Consider the following 17,761-nt stretch of genomic DNA (forward strand, 5'->3'; position numbering starts at 1 on the left):
AAAGCCAGTCACAAGTGTGGCTGTGCTGTGACTCTCTCTCCTCTACAGTAATTTTCAAACATTGTGGCAAGACACCAATGATCATCTAACTAATCAGACAACACAAACACATTTATTTCAAATTTCTAGGAGGTAAAAAATGTCACATACTGATGCTTTAGGCATGCTCAGGGCCAGCGTATAAATACTCCATTCAGTGATATATCTTAACACAAATTTTGCATTAGTGAAAAGAAACTGGCAAAATCCTCCTCTCGCCATTCAATTTGTCAGACGTTGAAGACCAAAAGAGAATGTTCCATCAGTTTTAATTTTTAAATACGATTGTCACATTGGGAAAAATGAAATAAACACAGTAAAATAAACTGTACAAAGGCAAAGTAGAATAACAAAAAATATTTTACTAAAACATAAGATTTACAGAAGTTTCCAGACAAGCCATACAAAATGGTCACAAGCTTTTTCTTGAAGGGAGGATTCTACACTTGACAGCAAAGTCACAATGTTATTAGTGAGGGCTGTGATGTTTGTTTAATGTTCCCATTTTGGTTCAAACAATCAAGCTTGTCCATCTACAGTGTCTAAATAAAGTTAGACTTGGCTAGAGAGCATATTCTAAAGAACTGGTTAGCTGCTTTTAACCAATGCAATCAGATCACCATAAAAAGGGGGAAAGGAGCCCATAAAATTAAAATAAAACTACCTTCCCCCCACCACCAAAAAAATAATAATAATAAAGAAAAACACCCACACCCCTGCAGCTAACCCTGACAACTACCTTCATTCACAGTGCTTTATACTCAAACCATGATGGGGAAATGAATAAAAGCAGAGAAGGGCCACTGCTTTTAAACGTTTCGCAACAATCCAGATGACACTTCTAGCCTCTGCTCATGCTTTACAACAGTGAATCAGGACAAGACATAGATTTGCTAATGTGCATTTAATCACCAAAGGACTGAAGATGTCTGGGGCTTTTATTCTGTAATGTTTCTAAGACTGTGTCCATTAAATGCAAACAAAAAAGGAAGAAGTCTTGGCAGAACAAGAGAAGTGATGCACACTTGATGATCGGATCGATTTAAATATTATTCATGGCATATAGCCTAGTCCATGCTCTAGCTGCAGACAAAAACAAACACGCAATTATTACTTTACTTACTTCAATATGTTCCTTTCCAAACTCTATAAAAAGTAAACAAACAGTATTAAGTAAATTATGGAAACAGCATGCTGTAATCCCTTAAATTCATGCCATTTTCTATAATCTGGATCAGGGCAGAAAGATTGTCTATGTGTCTAATTACCAAAACACTACAATAGAATTTTAAAGTTCTACAAAATTCAACAGGATGAAAAGAGCTGTCTTCTTTTGTCTCCTTCATTTCTAGACATATAATCCTCCTCATTAATTATGTTAAAATCTGTAGCAAGAAGCTTACTGATTTCAAACTCCCTAACTAAAAACTGACACATAGTTTAGTTTAATCAAACAGATTGCAAAAACAGCTCAAAGAAGCTTAAAGGTCTTCCATTATCTTTAAGTATTGCTAGATGAATGGCAGGCACTCAGGTATTTGTTAAATCATGTGTAGTTATGCAAGAGTCCAAGATCTCCCAATTACAGTTCCTCTTTAAATTTGGGAGTCATGTAGCAGGCTATAAGATGGCGTTTGAACATCTTTTGTTAAGAGGTTATTTACATACTATAAGAAAGATCTGATTTTTTTCCTTTTAATGTATTTTTTCTTTTTCTTGTTAAGACTCTAAATGATGTTTTTAAGACGGTGGTACAGGGGAATTCCCTGGCGGTCTAGTGGTTAGGACTCGGTGCTCTCACTGCCCAGGAGACCTTAGGCCCAGGAACTAAGATCTGGCAAGCTGAGCACAGTGCAGCCCCCGCCCAACCCACCCCCCCCAAAAAAGGTACAGGTTGTTTTTTAAAGTGGAAGTGGAGTGAAAGAGAATGAACATTAAATACCTGTTTCTATGGCTTGGGCTTCGTTGCTCTTCCACTGCTCCGCTACATCATTTGCTAATGGATCATCTGGATTGGGAGCACTTAACAAAGCCTGGATCGATAGCAGAACTGTGCGGATCTGCAGTGCTGGGGACCACTTATCTACGAAGGCAACAGGCCCAGAATGACCAAGCATGAAAAAAACAGCCACAGAACTGCTGCATTTCCCTCCTACAGAGTTCTGTGGTCTTCATATTATATAAGGTAAGATTACAATATTCAGATTCTCAAAAGGGAATGCTTAAGAGAAAAAGGAGAAATCTTAATAGCATATAATGATAAAGATAACACTTACCTTTCAAAATATCTAAACATATTCTTCCCAACTTGTCTACATTAGGATGATAAATTTTGGTCATGAAACGTACTTTAGGGGCTGCCATTGGGTATTCTTCTGGAAGGAATAGTTCAAGTTTAAAAGTCCCTCCCTCAAAGGGGGAATCCTGAGGGCCAGCAATGACCACATGAAAATAACGGGCGTTGCTCTCATCTGGTTCTGCTTTAATGCCGGGAACTGGCTCTGCCAGCAAACGCTGGGTTTCCTACAACAGAAAAACATAACACATCTGTGAAACAAATATCATTTTGCTAAACATCAAAATAAAAGTTAGAAAATTTATCTCTTGGAATTGGACATAAAAGAACCTCTCCAATCTCCTAAATAGTTTTTATTTAGCTTAATAAAATGCAAAGTTCAAAGGAAAAAACATAAATAATCACAATCAGCTGAAAGCAACTGCAAGCAAATACTGATGATATCATATACAATTCCAGCTACAAATGTCTACAAATACGTTGAGAATAAAATTAGACTAATGAAACTGATCTTATACTCAAGGAAAAGAAAAAAAAACACTAGAATTACTACATAGGTAAAGTAACTTGCTCTGTTTAAACTTTACCAAAACCAAGCTGTTTAAAAAGTAAAATTAGTTTTTAAAGCCATTGAAAAATCTCCCCTCTGAAAAATATAATGGAACAAAATAAGTACAAGTGCCTAGGCATTTAAACAGGGCTAGAGAAATATACACAACCACGCTGATTAGTCTCTAAAATTGACAACGACTCAAATGGACCCTTCCTGCTCCCTCAGCAATCATATCATTAGTTCTCTTTTCCATCTTTCTCCCTCTCTCCTAAATAACTGTAATATCCTTCCTCCTCTCTGTTCAAACCTCCAATATCTCCATCCACATCCTCACTTTTGGCTGGTAACTCTGCTTTGTATTTCATGAGAAAATAGAAACCTCCTTAAGTTCCCACTGTAGCATTTGTATACCAACCCGCATGTGTGTGCCCATGTGCTCTGTACCTTTTCGCCTGTTACTAAGGATGTAATGGCTGTCACTGGCTAAAACCAACCTCTCCTCTAGATCTTATCTCCTTCTCACCTACTCAAGGACATTGCTCTAGCATCGCTTTCCTCTCTTGAATCATCAGTTTCCCCTCTTTATTGGATCTTTCCCCAAACTGTACAAACTTACTGTAATTTCTCGCCCAAAAAAGGAGAAAATGACCTTGACCTGACTCTCCCCCACCAGCTACTGCCCCATTGCTTTGCTCCTCTTTGAAAGTTATCTATACTTGGATGTCTCCAATTTCTCTCCTCCCCTCCTATCTTGAACACAACTCTCCAATCAGGCTCTAGCCACCAACCTGCTTGTTGAGGTCATCAGTGATTCCCACATGGTAAAATCAAACGGCTAAAGCTTAATCTTCATCTTAATTGACTTAAACACAATGTCTTACCCAGCTGGTCTGCCCTCTCCTTGGTCTGCAAGGCTTCATCCAGCTTCTTGCAGCTGGCTCTCTTCCTACTTGTACACTCTCCTGGCTCTCTTCCTACTTGTATGGCAGCAGCTCCTTGCAGTTTCTTCCCACCTCCCCAATACTCCAATATTGACGTGCGCCAGGGCTCTGTCCTAGGTCTTCTACTCTGCCTACACACTTCCAGAGTGATCTCATCCAGTCCAATGAATTTAAATACTCAATCCACTCCATATATGCTGAAGCCCCAAAAGCATATCCTGCACAGATATCTCCCTGAATCATGCCTCTCCTATCCATAACTGTCTGCTCAACAGCTGCTCTTAAATGTCTAATACGCATCCCAAATGTAGCATGACCTTTCCCCACCCTCAACCTGCTCCTCCTCAAAGCCTTCCTCGAGTCAGTTAACCAGAAATCCATCCTTCCAACTGATCCACCTTTTCCTTCATACCCCACCCATCTAACCTGATAAGCAAATTTTGTTGGCTTGAACTTCGAAATCTACCCGGAATTGGACAGAAGTCTCATCACTCCACTGCTACACTTCTGATCCAAGCCACCATCAGCTCTCACCTGGCAGACTTCAACAGCCAACTAACTTGTTCTACCTGCTTCTGACCCTCAACCCCCATCTGTATTCCACAGAACTTTTAAAAATCAAAGTCCTTATAATGCCCCCCAAAAGAAGCTTTACGTGATCCCCTCATTCCACCTATCTCTTAGCCATCTTCAGCTATGCTTCTGCCACCCTATCCCCCCATTTCATCTGCTTTGTTCCAGCCAGACTAGCTTCTATGTAGTTCTTCAACCTGCGAGGCATACTCCTCCCTCAGGTACTTTGTGCTCACTTTTCTTCCCCCAACTTTCTATAGAGCTCACCCACCCAGTTCCCAAGATCTCCATTCAAATGTGTTTTCTCTCAGTGAAGCCTCCATAATTGAATCTGCAAACCCCACTCCACCCTATCCCACACCCTCCCCCTCTATCCTTGCTCCCCCCGCCCCACCAACTGTATCTCCAGGGCCTCTGAACATATTACATCTCACTTGTTTTGTTTGGAATGTAAGTAACACAGAAGGGGAGATTTGTGTTTATTTATTGCTATATCCTCAGCATTTGGAACAGTGCCTGGCACCATAGATGTTCAGTAAATATCTTACTGATTTATGAATCTATCTAATGTTACAAAGAACGAGGAATAAACAATCAGAAATTTCATCTTTAACATTAATGTTATTCAAAGCAGGATGAGCACATCACAAGAAGAAAAAGAATCCACTCAGGGGCTTCCCTGGCGGCGCAGTGGTTGAGAGTCCACCTCCCGATGCAGGGGACACGGGTTCATGCCCCGGTCCGGGAAGATCCCACATGCCGCGGAGCAGCTGGGCCTGTGAGCCATGGCTGCTGAGCCTGCACATCCGGAGCCTGTGCTCCGCAACGGGAGAGGCCACAACAGTGGGAGGCCCGCGTACAGCAAAAAAAAAAAAAAAAAAAAAAAATCCACTCAGGTGTGGGAAGAAGTAATCTAATTTATATTTATAAATTATTTAGCCAGAAAAATGTTAATATTCAATATACAAACTGACAATAATAGTACATGTAGTTTTATATATTAGTAATGTATTTTCAACACTTTGAATACGTATGTGTAGTCAAAAACATTTAGAACACTGCAGTATCTAAACATTTAGGTATGAAAATCAATGAATGAGAATATTGTATTCACACTGCCTTCATTTAAGAAAAATTATACACCTTACACTACTTCACTCTACAGCCTGCAGTGCATATACTAAAAAAAGATTTCTCTGTCAGCACGGTTATATATTGAAATAGTCACAAGATGCAGATACAAAATCAAATCCTTTCCCAAAATGTGTTAAACTCATTTAAAGTAATGCTTTTAGTACTTTAATTCAAGACTAGTTTGCTTTGTTTTGTTTTAATCATGGCAATGCAAGGGCAAATCAAAAACTGAAATGATATACACTACTTTCAGCAAAATATTCTTTAGATTCAAACAAAGTAAAACATTTTTTGGAGCATTAAAAATCTCAAGAGGCAATAAAGAAGCCTCCCATCTTGGGAAGTCCTCCAACATGTAACTAGAACAAAAGAGAAAAAGTAAAGATATCAGGATGAACAGCAGGCGTGAAGGAATGAGAAAAGAAGTGGATGGTAAAATTCCTTGAATTTTGACTCCTCAGCTCCATCCTCCTTTGGTTTTTACCCCAGGTCTTCATATTTTTAGAAAGCCATAAAGAGAGAGACTGGGGGAAAAAAAGAGAAAGCTGGGGTCCAAGAGCCCCAAAACACCATTCCCTGGTTAAACGAAATAGTAGCTCTATTCAAAGCTATAAAAAGCTTCCAGAAGGGCCTCCAAGATCACATCCCAAAATAGCTTCAAAATCACTCTCTGTAGACATTGTCAGAGGCAGAGAGGGCATTCTCCTCATCTTCAGTTCACCCTCAAAATCAGACAGTCTTTCTAAAGAACGTACATATTAAATATATCATGTGGCCTGATCAAGTATCAGATTTAATCGGAACACATTCTAGAATAAGCTCTTGGGTATCGAAAACATTTTGAAATAGTTTTTATATGCTCTCAAGTCCTAACGGATTTTGATATAATGAACAGATGCATAATTATTTGACTACACAGCACTGATTTCCCAAACCCACAGCATAAATTACAGGAGGAAAAAAAGAATAAAATCCAAACCAAATGGAACAATTCTCTCCCACAGAAGTTGTCGATTTTTTTCCCTAAAAAGGCAAAAACTGGGTAGGAAATAAAATCCTTCCTGCTACTACTCTCACACATGGTTATAACTGTGAAACACGTTCTAGTTTTATCCTATCCTTTGGTAGAAAGACAGTGAAGTATTCTTCAAGTCTAGAAATAATGGGTTCAAATTACTAGTGCATTGCTTAACTACAGTTTTGAGCACGTAATTTACGTTGCTCTGAGCCTCAGCTTCCTCATCTATATAGTTAACATTACCTCTCATGCAGAGGTGCTATGAAGAGCAAATGAGGTAACACTGTAAAAGGACTTGGCAAATGAAGTCACATAAGAGGGCCACAGTCACATTATAACCAACTCAAAAAGAATCTAGGGTAAGAACAAAGCACAGTAACAAGTCTCAAGATTTATTAAATAACAGTGTTTGTTTTTAAAGAAAACAATAACCTGTAGTTGCATTTTGTGATCCTATTTGTTTAAAAGCAATCCTGGGACTGAATCCCAGGTAGAACTTAGGTTAGGCCATGCAGAATAGAAAGTAATGTAGACTAGTTTAGAAAACTGGTTACAAAAAGTAGAAAAGGAAGTACATAAAAGGACAACATGAATTTAAGTGGCAACAAGATTAGGTCGCAAGGAAACTATGTCATCTTACAGAATGCATATAGCAGTTCATGCTACAAATACTTTAAAGGATTTAAATAACATCAAATTGATCTGATTATCAACAGATCTATTGGGACTCAAAGAGCAAATCCCAGAATAACACCACAGTAATGACAACACTTGACATTCAATCAACTAAACTCCATTAACTAGGACTTTTCCTGTTTTTAGGTTCAGTAATAATTTGTGTGCACTATGAAACAATGTAAGGTCTTACAAATTTTAAGGCAATGAATTATGTACAGTAAAATTTTAGCTAATAAACCACTCTTAGAAAAAGAGTGGTAATTTTCATGTAGGAAAAGCTGTCCCACTTATTAACTGTATATACCCCCAACACATTATATGTACAGCAATTAGAGTTTTCCCCATTTAGAATATTCTCTGAAACACAAAACTGCAATTGTGGATCTTTTAGCTCATCTCGCCTAAGATCTGACTCAATAACTCTATCAGGGACTCCCCTGGTGGCGCAGTGGTTAAGAATCTGTGTGCCAATGCAGGGGACACGGGTTCGATAACTGGTCCAGGAGGGTCCTACATGCCGTGTAGCAACTAAGCCCATGCGCCACAACTACTGAGCCTGTGCTCTAGAGCCCTCGAGCCACAACTACTGAGCCCACGTGCTGCAACCACTGAAGCCCATGCACCTACAGCCCGTGCTCCGCAACAAGAGAAGCCACGACAATTAGAAGCCCGTGCACGGCAACCAAGGGTAGCCCCCGCTCGCCGCAACTAGAGAAAGCCCACGCACAGCAGAGAAGACCCAACTCAGCCAAAAATAAATAAATTAAAAAAAAAAAAAAGAGTTCGCATGCTGCAACTAAAGATCCTGCACACAGCAACGAAGATCCCACGTGCTGCAACTGAGACCTGGTGCAGCTAAATAAATAATAAAATAAATTAATTAATTTTTTAAAAGTAATGTGGTAAAAAGAAAAAGGTAAAATTAATTTTAATATTTTATTTAACCCAATATATTCAAAATAGCATTTCAACACGTAACCAATATAAAAATTATTGATGTCTTTTATGATCTTTTTTTATATTGAGTCTTCAAAATTCAGTGTGTAATTTATACTTAGGGCACATATCAATTTGAACTAGACACTTTTCAACTGCAATCTCCACATGGGACTGGTAGCTACCATATAGGACAGTGAAACACAAGACAATCCTGTTATGTGATGATTTTACTTACAGGTCATTAAGAATAATTTAACTTACTTCATATAGTGAGTAAAATTTGGTAGAGAAATTTTAAAGCATCACTATATTCCCCTCAAAAAATTCTTTATGAAAGGTAACGTCAGGGAATTCCTTGGCAGTCCAGTGGTTAGGACTTGGGGCTTTTCACTGCCAAGGGTGCAGGTTTGATCCCTGGTCGGCGAACTAAGATCCTGTAAGCCACACAGCACGGCCAAAAAAAAAAAAAAAGTAATGTCAGACATCTGAATCACTAATGGCGGGAATGTGTATTACTGTTTTTACAGTCACAAGATTGTGTTTGAAAATGATTTGTAGCAATTAAAAAAAAACACTGCATGGAGAAAAATTAATTCAAACAAGGCAAGTTCACAATGAAATAAGGGTTAATCGGTGAGAAATAATTTTAATTTTTATGGTTCACACTACCCCCTAGTGGACATAAGACATCATCTACTTATATCAACCCCTTTTCCTTGGCAAATGAAAAATCTGACAATCATATAAGTTAATTATTTTACCCTAATTCACTGTTTTTTAAAATGCTTATCCTAAAGTTAGATGACAATAATGATTCTAAAGGCACACCCTCCTCCTTTTTCTCCCTCTACTCCCACACACTTAAATCTCATAATTTCTTAGGTGGTACACTCAGAGACGGAAAAATGGAGGTAACTGTTTCAAAGGCTCTGGATACCAAGATATCACTTTGTTGAAAAGCTTTATTTCCAGTCAGACTGATAAGTAACAGTTAGGAAAGTACTCCTGTGTTCCACTTGGAGTAACATCCAATAGATAGGGTGGGATGACTTGGGCAAGAAATCTCTCCATTCTAATTTTTCTCCTCAACCCAAGACCAGATCAATACTTCTGTTAAGTTCAGTGAAAAGGAATGGAGACTTAGGAGCCAGAGAAGAACTTTTCAAAGGCTAAGTATATCCAACCAACTTACTTCTCAGGTCTGAATTTGTCTGGAAGCATCTCCCTATACTTCCAGTTTCCGGCACCTTAGTACCTCCACTCCTCTTACTATAACTAGCACAATAACTTGGTTTACTTGTCAGACCCTACACTATTGGAAGATGGGAACTCCAGCTAGCAAATGGTGGTGGTTAAGTGCTAAATAAAGGCTTCTTCCAGGAGTAAATGCATGCACACTCAGGTCCCACACAGCTGACGAGAAGGATTACTATACCTGCTGTCAGTTAGTAACTTCTACCCCAGGAACGGCACATACAATTATTCCAATCAGTGACAATGGACAAAAATCTGAAAATCCTACTAACAAACTGTGCATCCAACAAGGAAAACTATTAGGCTGAATTCCTTGTCTTCCTTGTCTACTACCCCCAATTCTTTTGCCCCCTAAACGCATCAGGTTATGTTGCAATCTGTTTCTTTTCCTCCCGCATCACTAGCCTGTAAATTCCAAAAGGTCAGGGACTTTATGCAATTATCAAGCAATGTTCCCAGATCAGCAGAGAATCTATAAAAGCTCAAGTAATAAAAAAAACTAGGTCAAATACCAATTTAAGTGCTTTAAATGTATTACTAACTCATTTAATCCTCAGACCCATTTTACAAATGAGGAAAATGAGGAACTAAGAGTGACCACTTAACAGTATAACCAAAGCTAGCAAGTGACAGAGCCAGGTTTGAAATCCAGGCTATTGGGCTCTACTCACTGTAGCTTCAGAGCCTGTTTTCTTAATCTCAATGGTAAATAGAAAGACAATTAATACAAACAGTAAATATCAAATGTTTGGTAGGACAATAAATAGCACAGAAGTTAAGGAAGGGCTTCATAATCATGAGGAAGTACTTCATGAAAAAGGTAAATTAAGCCATGTCACTAATTTTTTTCTTTTGGGATTGTCAACTGAAGAAGTATATAGTCTTACTAAGATAAATAGGGTAGGGAAAAAAATCTGCTATATTTGATTTAAAAATTGGTATAGACCAATTTTTGCATTCTTTTTTAAATTTTAATAATGGTTATTTTTTATTTATTTGTTTATTTTTGGTTGCGCTGGGTCTTCATTGCTGCGCGTGGGCGTGTGACCCTAACTATCTGCTATATGGTAAGCCATTCTGTCTCTGATATTACAAAAACCATTATGCTCTGAAATGTTCTGTGACTTTGAAATATGAACTTACTAACAAATGTATTAATTCCTTATTTTGCTCATGGTATTGTGGCATCAACTAACTCTAAGTAAGAGTAAAGTAGAGTCCCTTGCCCCCTCCCACCCCAGGAATTTATTTCAATGTGAGTATAAATATACACAAAAGTCAGAGTTTTTTTTTAAACATCTTTGTTGGAGTATAATTGATTTACAATGTTGTGTTAGTTTCCGCTGTATAACAAAGTGAGTCAGCTATACGTATACATTATGTCCCCATGTCTCCTCCCTCTTGCGTCTCCCTCCCAACCCTCCCTATCCCACCACTCTAGGTGGTCACAAAGCACCTAGCTAATCTCCCCGTGCTATGCAGCTGCTTCCCACTAGCTATCTATTTTACATTTGGTAGTGTATATATGTCAATGCTACTCTCTCATTTCGTCCCAGCTTACCCTTCCCCCTCCCAAAAGTCAGTTTTTGGAAGATGCATTTTAGAATGGGTATCTCAAGGTCTTAGAGTAGGTACAGGTGTGAGTTAGGGACACTATATGAACAACAGGACTAGATTGGGGGCATATTTTTTCTTGGTTATTTCTAAAGACACTTTAAAAGTTTTCTGGAAAGACAGAAACTTTACATCTCCATCTTTTTTTCCCTGTTTTTTTGAAAGATTTCTAAATATTGGCATCACAGTTAAAGACAGTATCAACTACTCCTTCATATAGCACTCATGAAATTCTTGGTGGTAAAAATGTCCTTTGAATACCCAGCACTGTAATTAGTAGACTGATAGAAGTTACGTTTCCCCATTTCTCTTGGTTTCTTATTTGATGATGCCATAACACTTCATGGCTTGAAATGACTTTAGCACCAGCTCCAAAACTAAGTCTTTAGTGATTTGAATACTTCAACTGTCCATCTTAATGAATTCTGTGTCTTAGGAATGATATTTTACACCTCTGAATGAAGAGAGGACCTAATAACTTAGTAACACTTCATCAGTGGGATTGCTATTGTGCCAAGGTACTTAAGGCACTGTTAATAAACCCATTTAAAAAAAAAAAACTTGCATATTTAAGATTCTGGTAGGGAGGGTGTAACTTAACAGGTGGGGGAGGGAAAGTCTTCTGAATTCATCCTGAATGGAAACAGGGAAAAATTTTAAATGCCTGTTCCTGTATGGTGAACACTAATTATGAGTGATACATTAGCAAAAACCAGTGAACACGTACTTTTTAAAAAATTCATCTTAAGTTAGAAATGATCTAGATTGTGGGTTTCTTTCTTTCTCAAAGTTTTAACTCATTGTTTGAAGTTGATAATTCATTTTAAGGCCCTTATGTGTGAGTTTAGACAGTTGTCTGTAAATCTATCCACTATTAAGCAACGGTAAAAATTCCCCATTTGTTCATACCTTTCGCTCCTCTTCCTTAGTGCAATGTTCAGGTTGGGAGCTTAAGAAGAATGTGAGGGACTTCTCTGGTGGCGCAGTGGTTAAGAATCGCCTGCCAATGCAGGGGACACGGGTTTGAGCCCTGGTGTGGGAAGATCCACACGCCGCGGAGCAACTAAGCCCATGCGCCACAACTACTGAGCCTGCGCTCTAGAGCCCGTGAGACACAACTACTGAGCCCGCACACCAAGAGCCCATGCTCCACAACAAGAGAAGCCACCAAAATGAGAAGCCTGCACACTGCAACAAAGAGAAGCGCCCACTCACCGCTACTAGAGAAAGCCGGCACGCAGCAATGGAGACCCAACGCAACCAAAAATAAATAAATAAATATTTTAAAAACATAACCACTATATAATTTAAAAAAAAAAAAGAATGCGAAAATTTGAAGTAACTGTTGTAGAAAATAGAAAAACTTATCTGTGGTCACACAGAAGGACTGCCTGGCAGCAGAAGGCAAAATGAGGTTCGTAGTAGACATTCATCATTGCTTTTGGCTACCCAACAGCTAGAACACCCTTTTTTGGGAAGCACACTCCCCAACCTTCATGGATCCTCACCTCCCTCAACAGAAGCTTTAGTCTTATTTCCTAACTCTCTTGCAACCTAGCATGTGAGACCTAGGCTCAGTCAAAAACCTGTGCATCAGAAGCTAAGAAATAAGGATCCATTCTGGAGGGCACAGCAGTAGTTACCTCTAGACAACCAAGTGCAGCCTCCTGTACTTGGCATCAGCAATCACACTGTAGTGTGTGTTGCATGCGATGCCCACAGTGAAGTCCGTGATGTGAGTCCGAGCCTTGTTCCTGACTGCCTCTCTCTTTGGCGCTCCTAAAGACTGTGTTAGATATCTCATAACTCAATAAATACTACTGCAGATTAAAATAGCCAAAGTTGGCTTCCATTTTTTGCTGAAAACAAAGTCTAAGTTAGAAAAGAAAGTGAAGGAAAGGTTAAGAGCTAATAGACTGGGGACTTTCCTGGTGATGCAGTGGTTAAGAATCCGCCTGCCAATGCAGGGGACAAAAGTCCGATCCCTGGTCCAGGAAGATCCCACATGCTGCGAAGCAACTAAGCCCAAGCGCCACAACTACTGAGCCTGCGCTCTAGAGCCCGCCAGCTACAACTATTGAGCCTGCGTACTGCAACTACTGAAGCCTGCGTGCCTAGAGCCCATGCTTCACAAGACAAGCCACCGCAATGAGAAACCCGTGCACCACAATGAAGAGTAGCCCCCGCTCGCTGAAACTAGAGAAAGCCTGCGCACGCAACAAAGACCCAACACAGCCAAAACTAAAAATAAAATAAATTAATTTTTTAAAAAAAAGAGCTAATAGACTGCGGGTAAAATGAAGAGGTTAAGAAGCAGCTATCTCTTTGGAATTAAATGGGGTCAAAGGAGGAGAGCAGTGAAGCTGGCTAATTTCTTTATCAAAGAACTTCTACGGGCTTCCCTGGTGGCACAGTGGTTGAGAGTCCGCCTGCCGATGCAGGGGACACGGGTTCGTGCCGCGGTCCGGGAATATCCCACATGCCGCGGAACGTCTAGTCCCGTGAGCCATGGCCGCTGACCCTGCGTGTCCGGAGCCTGTGCTCCGCAACGGGAGCGGCCACAACAGTGAGAGGGCCGTGTACCGCAAAAAAAAAAAAAAGAAGAAGAACTTCTACCTAGTTTAAGAGCCTTTAAAGAGGGAGCTAATTTACGTTAGAGAGCTAACTTCAACTAGGCATCCTCGTGTACCTACTAGGGAAAAAACTTTAGAGCTAGGAATCTGAACTTAATCCCAGTTCTAATTGTGCTAAATTGTTATATAACCTTACAAACTCTTTTACCTCCCCAATCTACTAAAATTTAGTCCCTTGAACATTTCAAAGGTTCTCTCTAGCACCAAACTTGGCTAAACATTTCATCATTGGAATGCGTTAAATCTTACTGCTATATGCTTCCTTCTACTGGACGGTCCCTTTTTGTAATACGCTTTAGCCTTGTAATTACTGTTCAATACCCAGTATTTATTTCATCTTCCCTGTTGAGGGAAGGGATATAAATGAATATACTGTATCCCCAGTATCTATGACAATGCTTAATACCTAAATAAGGAAGAAATCTGTTGCGAATGATACCTGCTTTTCCCCCCAAGTTTATTTCACCTGCTTATTAAAGAAAAATACATATGAAATCAACTTAAAATCGCTCTACTCCTAATAACCAAAATCCGGTTAATATTCCAGTATATTTGTATTTGTTCTGACAAAGACAAAATGCTTAAAAACAGTTTAATGTGTTTACACTTTTTCACTTATTATGTCCCTGCACGGTGCTTTCCTGGTTGCTTTATAGATAATCAATATTCTTTGCAAACCATATGACATAAACAGGCATTTTTCCTGGCCTACCAGCTAGTGGCTACACTTCTACAACTCCTATATATTATTTATTCAATCCTTTTCCTTGATTACTAGTTATTTCAGGTTTCAAATGTGGCAATCACAGCAAAATTTAAGTGCTAAATGCCTAAGGACTCCACTAATAGGAAAGGCCTCTGTTGATATTAACAGACAAGAAGACAGATGGAAGCTCAGCAGTCAAAATTTTCAGTGAAGCAAACAAAAACAAGTTACAGTTGGTCCAGATTTGAATTCTCAATCCATCTGTGTCACTGACATAATTTTGTCCAAAATCCAAACCACCAGAAAGGAAAAATTAAGTTTTTTTCACACTCTGCATGCAACTGTGTGATAAATTAGGAAGCAATCCGATATTAGGGTCTGTCTCCCCCAAATAAGCATCCTTTAACAAGTCTGCCACACTGTACAGCTCCAGGAGAGGACCATTCACATCACAGTCTGCATGAATGACACCCCTTGAAGTTGTGCAGCACAAAATCCTAAATACTCTGGATTAAAAATAAAACTTCAGTTTAGCACCTGTAAAAATAAAGTTTAGTATTGTCTAACACATGGAAAATTGACTACATATATGATAATTCTAATAAAATCAAAATATATTATTTACCCCAAACATCCCATTTCCCTACCCACTGTTGACAAATGGTGTTCACTATGCTTTAAAAATCTATGTCCCATGGAACTTCCCTGATGGCACAGTGGTTAAGAATCCGCCTGCCATTGCAAGGGACACGGGTTTGATCCCTGGTCCAGGAGGATCCCACACGCCACAGAGCAACTAAGTCCATGCACCACAACTACTGAGTCTGTGCTCTAGAGCCCGCGAGCTACAACTACTGAGCCCATACACCACAACTACTGAGCCCATGTGCCACAACTACTGAAGCCCGTGCACTCTAGGGCCTGCGTGCCGCAACTACTGAACCCACGTGCTGCGACTGCTGAAGCCCGCACGCCTACAGCCCATGCTCCACAAGAGAAGCTACTGCAATGAGAAGCATGCACACCGCAACGAAGAGTAGTCCCCGTTCGCCCCAACTAGAGAAAGCCCGTGCGCAGCAACAAAGACTCAATGCAGCCAAAAAAAAAAAAATCTATGCCCCATTTCAGAGTTATGTTTAATATTATCTATTTTGTTGAACAAATATGAAATGACAATCATAGGTTTCCCAAACAAAATACGTTCATTCTTCTTAGAGTGAGGCAGTATCTTTGCAAAATCAGAAAACAGTAGTAAGCAATATTAAAAAAGGGTCAGAATTACATTAGGCTCTGTTCTATGCAATCCAACTCTCCCAACCACTCTAGAGCTAGATTAGTATATTAAGCAGATAAAGAAGCAGAGAGATCAAGTGAGGATGTCCAAGCTAGTATTTGGCAGAGCTAGAAATCAATCCCAGAGAGCCTGGCCCCAGATTCTGTACTCCTTCCACACATAACCACACATCTCCATATACACAAAATCCTTTTGCTCTTGAGAATTAGGAAGTAGACTTAAGCCATTTAAGCCATAAAACATTATTTTGCCCACAAAGCAGCATTTCTACAATTTTGAAAGTCAACTGACAGTTAAGAGGTAAGCAACTGACTAAATGCTACTGTGGCCTCTCCCATTGCGGAGCACAGGCTCCGGACATGCAGGCTCAGCGGCCATGGCTCACGGGCCCAGCTGCTCCGCGGCATGTGGGATCTTCCCAGACCGGGGCACGAATCCATGTTCCCTGCATCGGCAGGCGGACTCTCAACCACTGCGCCACCAGGGAAGCTCAAATGCTACTGAAAATTGTTGGGAAGCAGGGGTGTACCTTCTGTAGAAGGCCATCCCTTACACACTTCGCCACCCTACTGTTGGTCTCCCAACTACACCTACTCCTATAGGTCAAGGCCCAGGTCTAATGTTTGCAGTCCCAATGCTGAGCACCACACTGTCTCACATTCTGTACCAGCTGAATGAACAGATCTAACTACTACTGACTGGGTAAAGAGGATCCAAGAACTTCCAAAAATGGTAGGCCCAAGGCTTTAAGGAGCCAGATGGTGGCTGTATATGGCTGGAGCATGCCAAAAAAAAAAAAAAAGGACTTTTTTAAAAATTCCAAATCCAATCTTCACAAACTATTTCAAACTTTTTGCTCAAAAGCTTTGGCCTTGGTACCTTCCCTACAGGTTGTGCACTTAAAGGACCAAATACTAAGCAGCAGAGATAGCAGGCTTAAGTTTCTGTTGCCCCTTTAGCAACTGTGAAGATCCAATAGTCATCTTCCTCAACTTTAATAATGATCATTTGCTCAGTACTAACTGGTTGACATATTAAAGATTCAGTCCTCTACCTCAAGGTTTTTAGAAGAATTTGGAATGAAATTTCTCAAGAAGCCAAATTAACATGAGGTTAAGGATTTTAATATTTCAAAGATTATCAATTTGGTTGAAAGTTAAGTAAATCTTAAGAGATCCAGCTGGAGTATAACTTAGTACATATAAGTTTTTTTTATTCTTCTGTGATTTCAGGTGATTATTTTGTCTTGTGCTACTGAGCCACAGGAGAAAATGACCATGACAACTCAGATTTTAACATAACTGAAATAAGCACAAATTTACATACTAAGGCAGAAGTATTATATGATACAGCACCTGTGTACAGTAATACTGGTCAAATTCATCCACTTCATGTGGATAGCCTGAGTCTCTGAAACAATGCAACCATACATCTAAAGAATATGAATGCTAGACTTAGGGCTTGCTGGCAATGTGAGCTAATATATTATGTAAAAATACATCTGAACAACAACAATAAAAAAAACAGGCTACAGAACCATAAAATAACTGATTTAAATTGTCCAAGTAAACAATGGCTTCTTTGAGGAAAGGAATTACCTGAAAGTGGAGACACTTTTCAATGAGTACCCCCCTTTGTTGAATTCTGTAACATGTGCAAGACCAAAAAAAAAAAAGTTTTAAAATAAAATCATCTAAAGAAATTGTGCATTTTGAGTAACCCTATTTTGAAAGTAACAATGTCTCATTATCAAGACAATCCTTAAAACTCAGAATAGTCAAAGATTTAAAAAAACAATGCTATTTAGTGCTGTGGAGAAAACTGGATCTCATATACTTGGCTGGTGGGACTACACGCTGGCCAACCTCTAAGAATTCCACCTCTTGGAACCTATCCTAAAGAAAAACTGTGGATGTGCTCAAAAGTACACCTCCAGAAATAACGATCACAACAAAGAAAAAAGATACTGTAATGTAACAGTGTAGAAAAATATTCCTTCTATATAAAGTGAAAACACACTTCAAAACAGTATGATCTTTTAATTTAAGTGCTGTGCTGGGGTGATGGAATGTTCTAAATCTTAACTGAG

The 17,761-nt window shown here is 39.4% G+C and overlaps 1 protein-coding gene across 1 annotated transcript in view; it reads right to left on the minus strand.

Annotated features, from left to right (window-relative positions):
• Positions 1-291: 291 nt before the first annotated feature.
• UBE2N (ubiquitin conjugating enzyme E2 N) overlaps positions 292-17,761 on the minus strand; it is a 34,219-nt gene continuing 16,749 nt past the window's right edge. Inside the window, exons 2-4 of the mRNA XM_060025357.1 lie at positions 2,316-2,562; positions 1,982-2,122; positions 292-1,122 (exon numbers count right to left, since the gene is read on the minus strand). Of these exons, the coding sequence (XP_059881340.1) occupies positions 1,082-1,122; positions 1,982-2,122; positions 2,316-2,562 (429 nt within the window). The 3' untranslated portion in view covers positions 292-1,081. The remainder of the gene's footprint in view (positions 1,123-1,981; positions 2,123-2,315; positions 2,563-17,761) is intronic.

Source organism: Delphinus delphis, chromosome 11 (assembly GCF_949987515.2).
Source record: "Delphinus delphis chromosome 11, mDelDel1.2, whole genome shotgun sequence".
Lineage (NCBI taxonomy): Eukaryota > Metazoa > Chordata > Mammalia > Artiodactyla > Delphinidae > Delphinus > Delphinus delphis.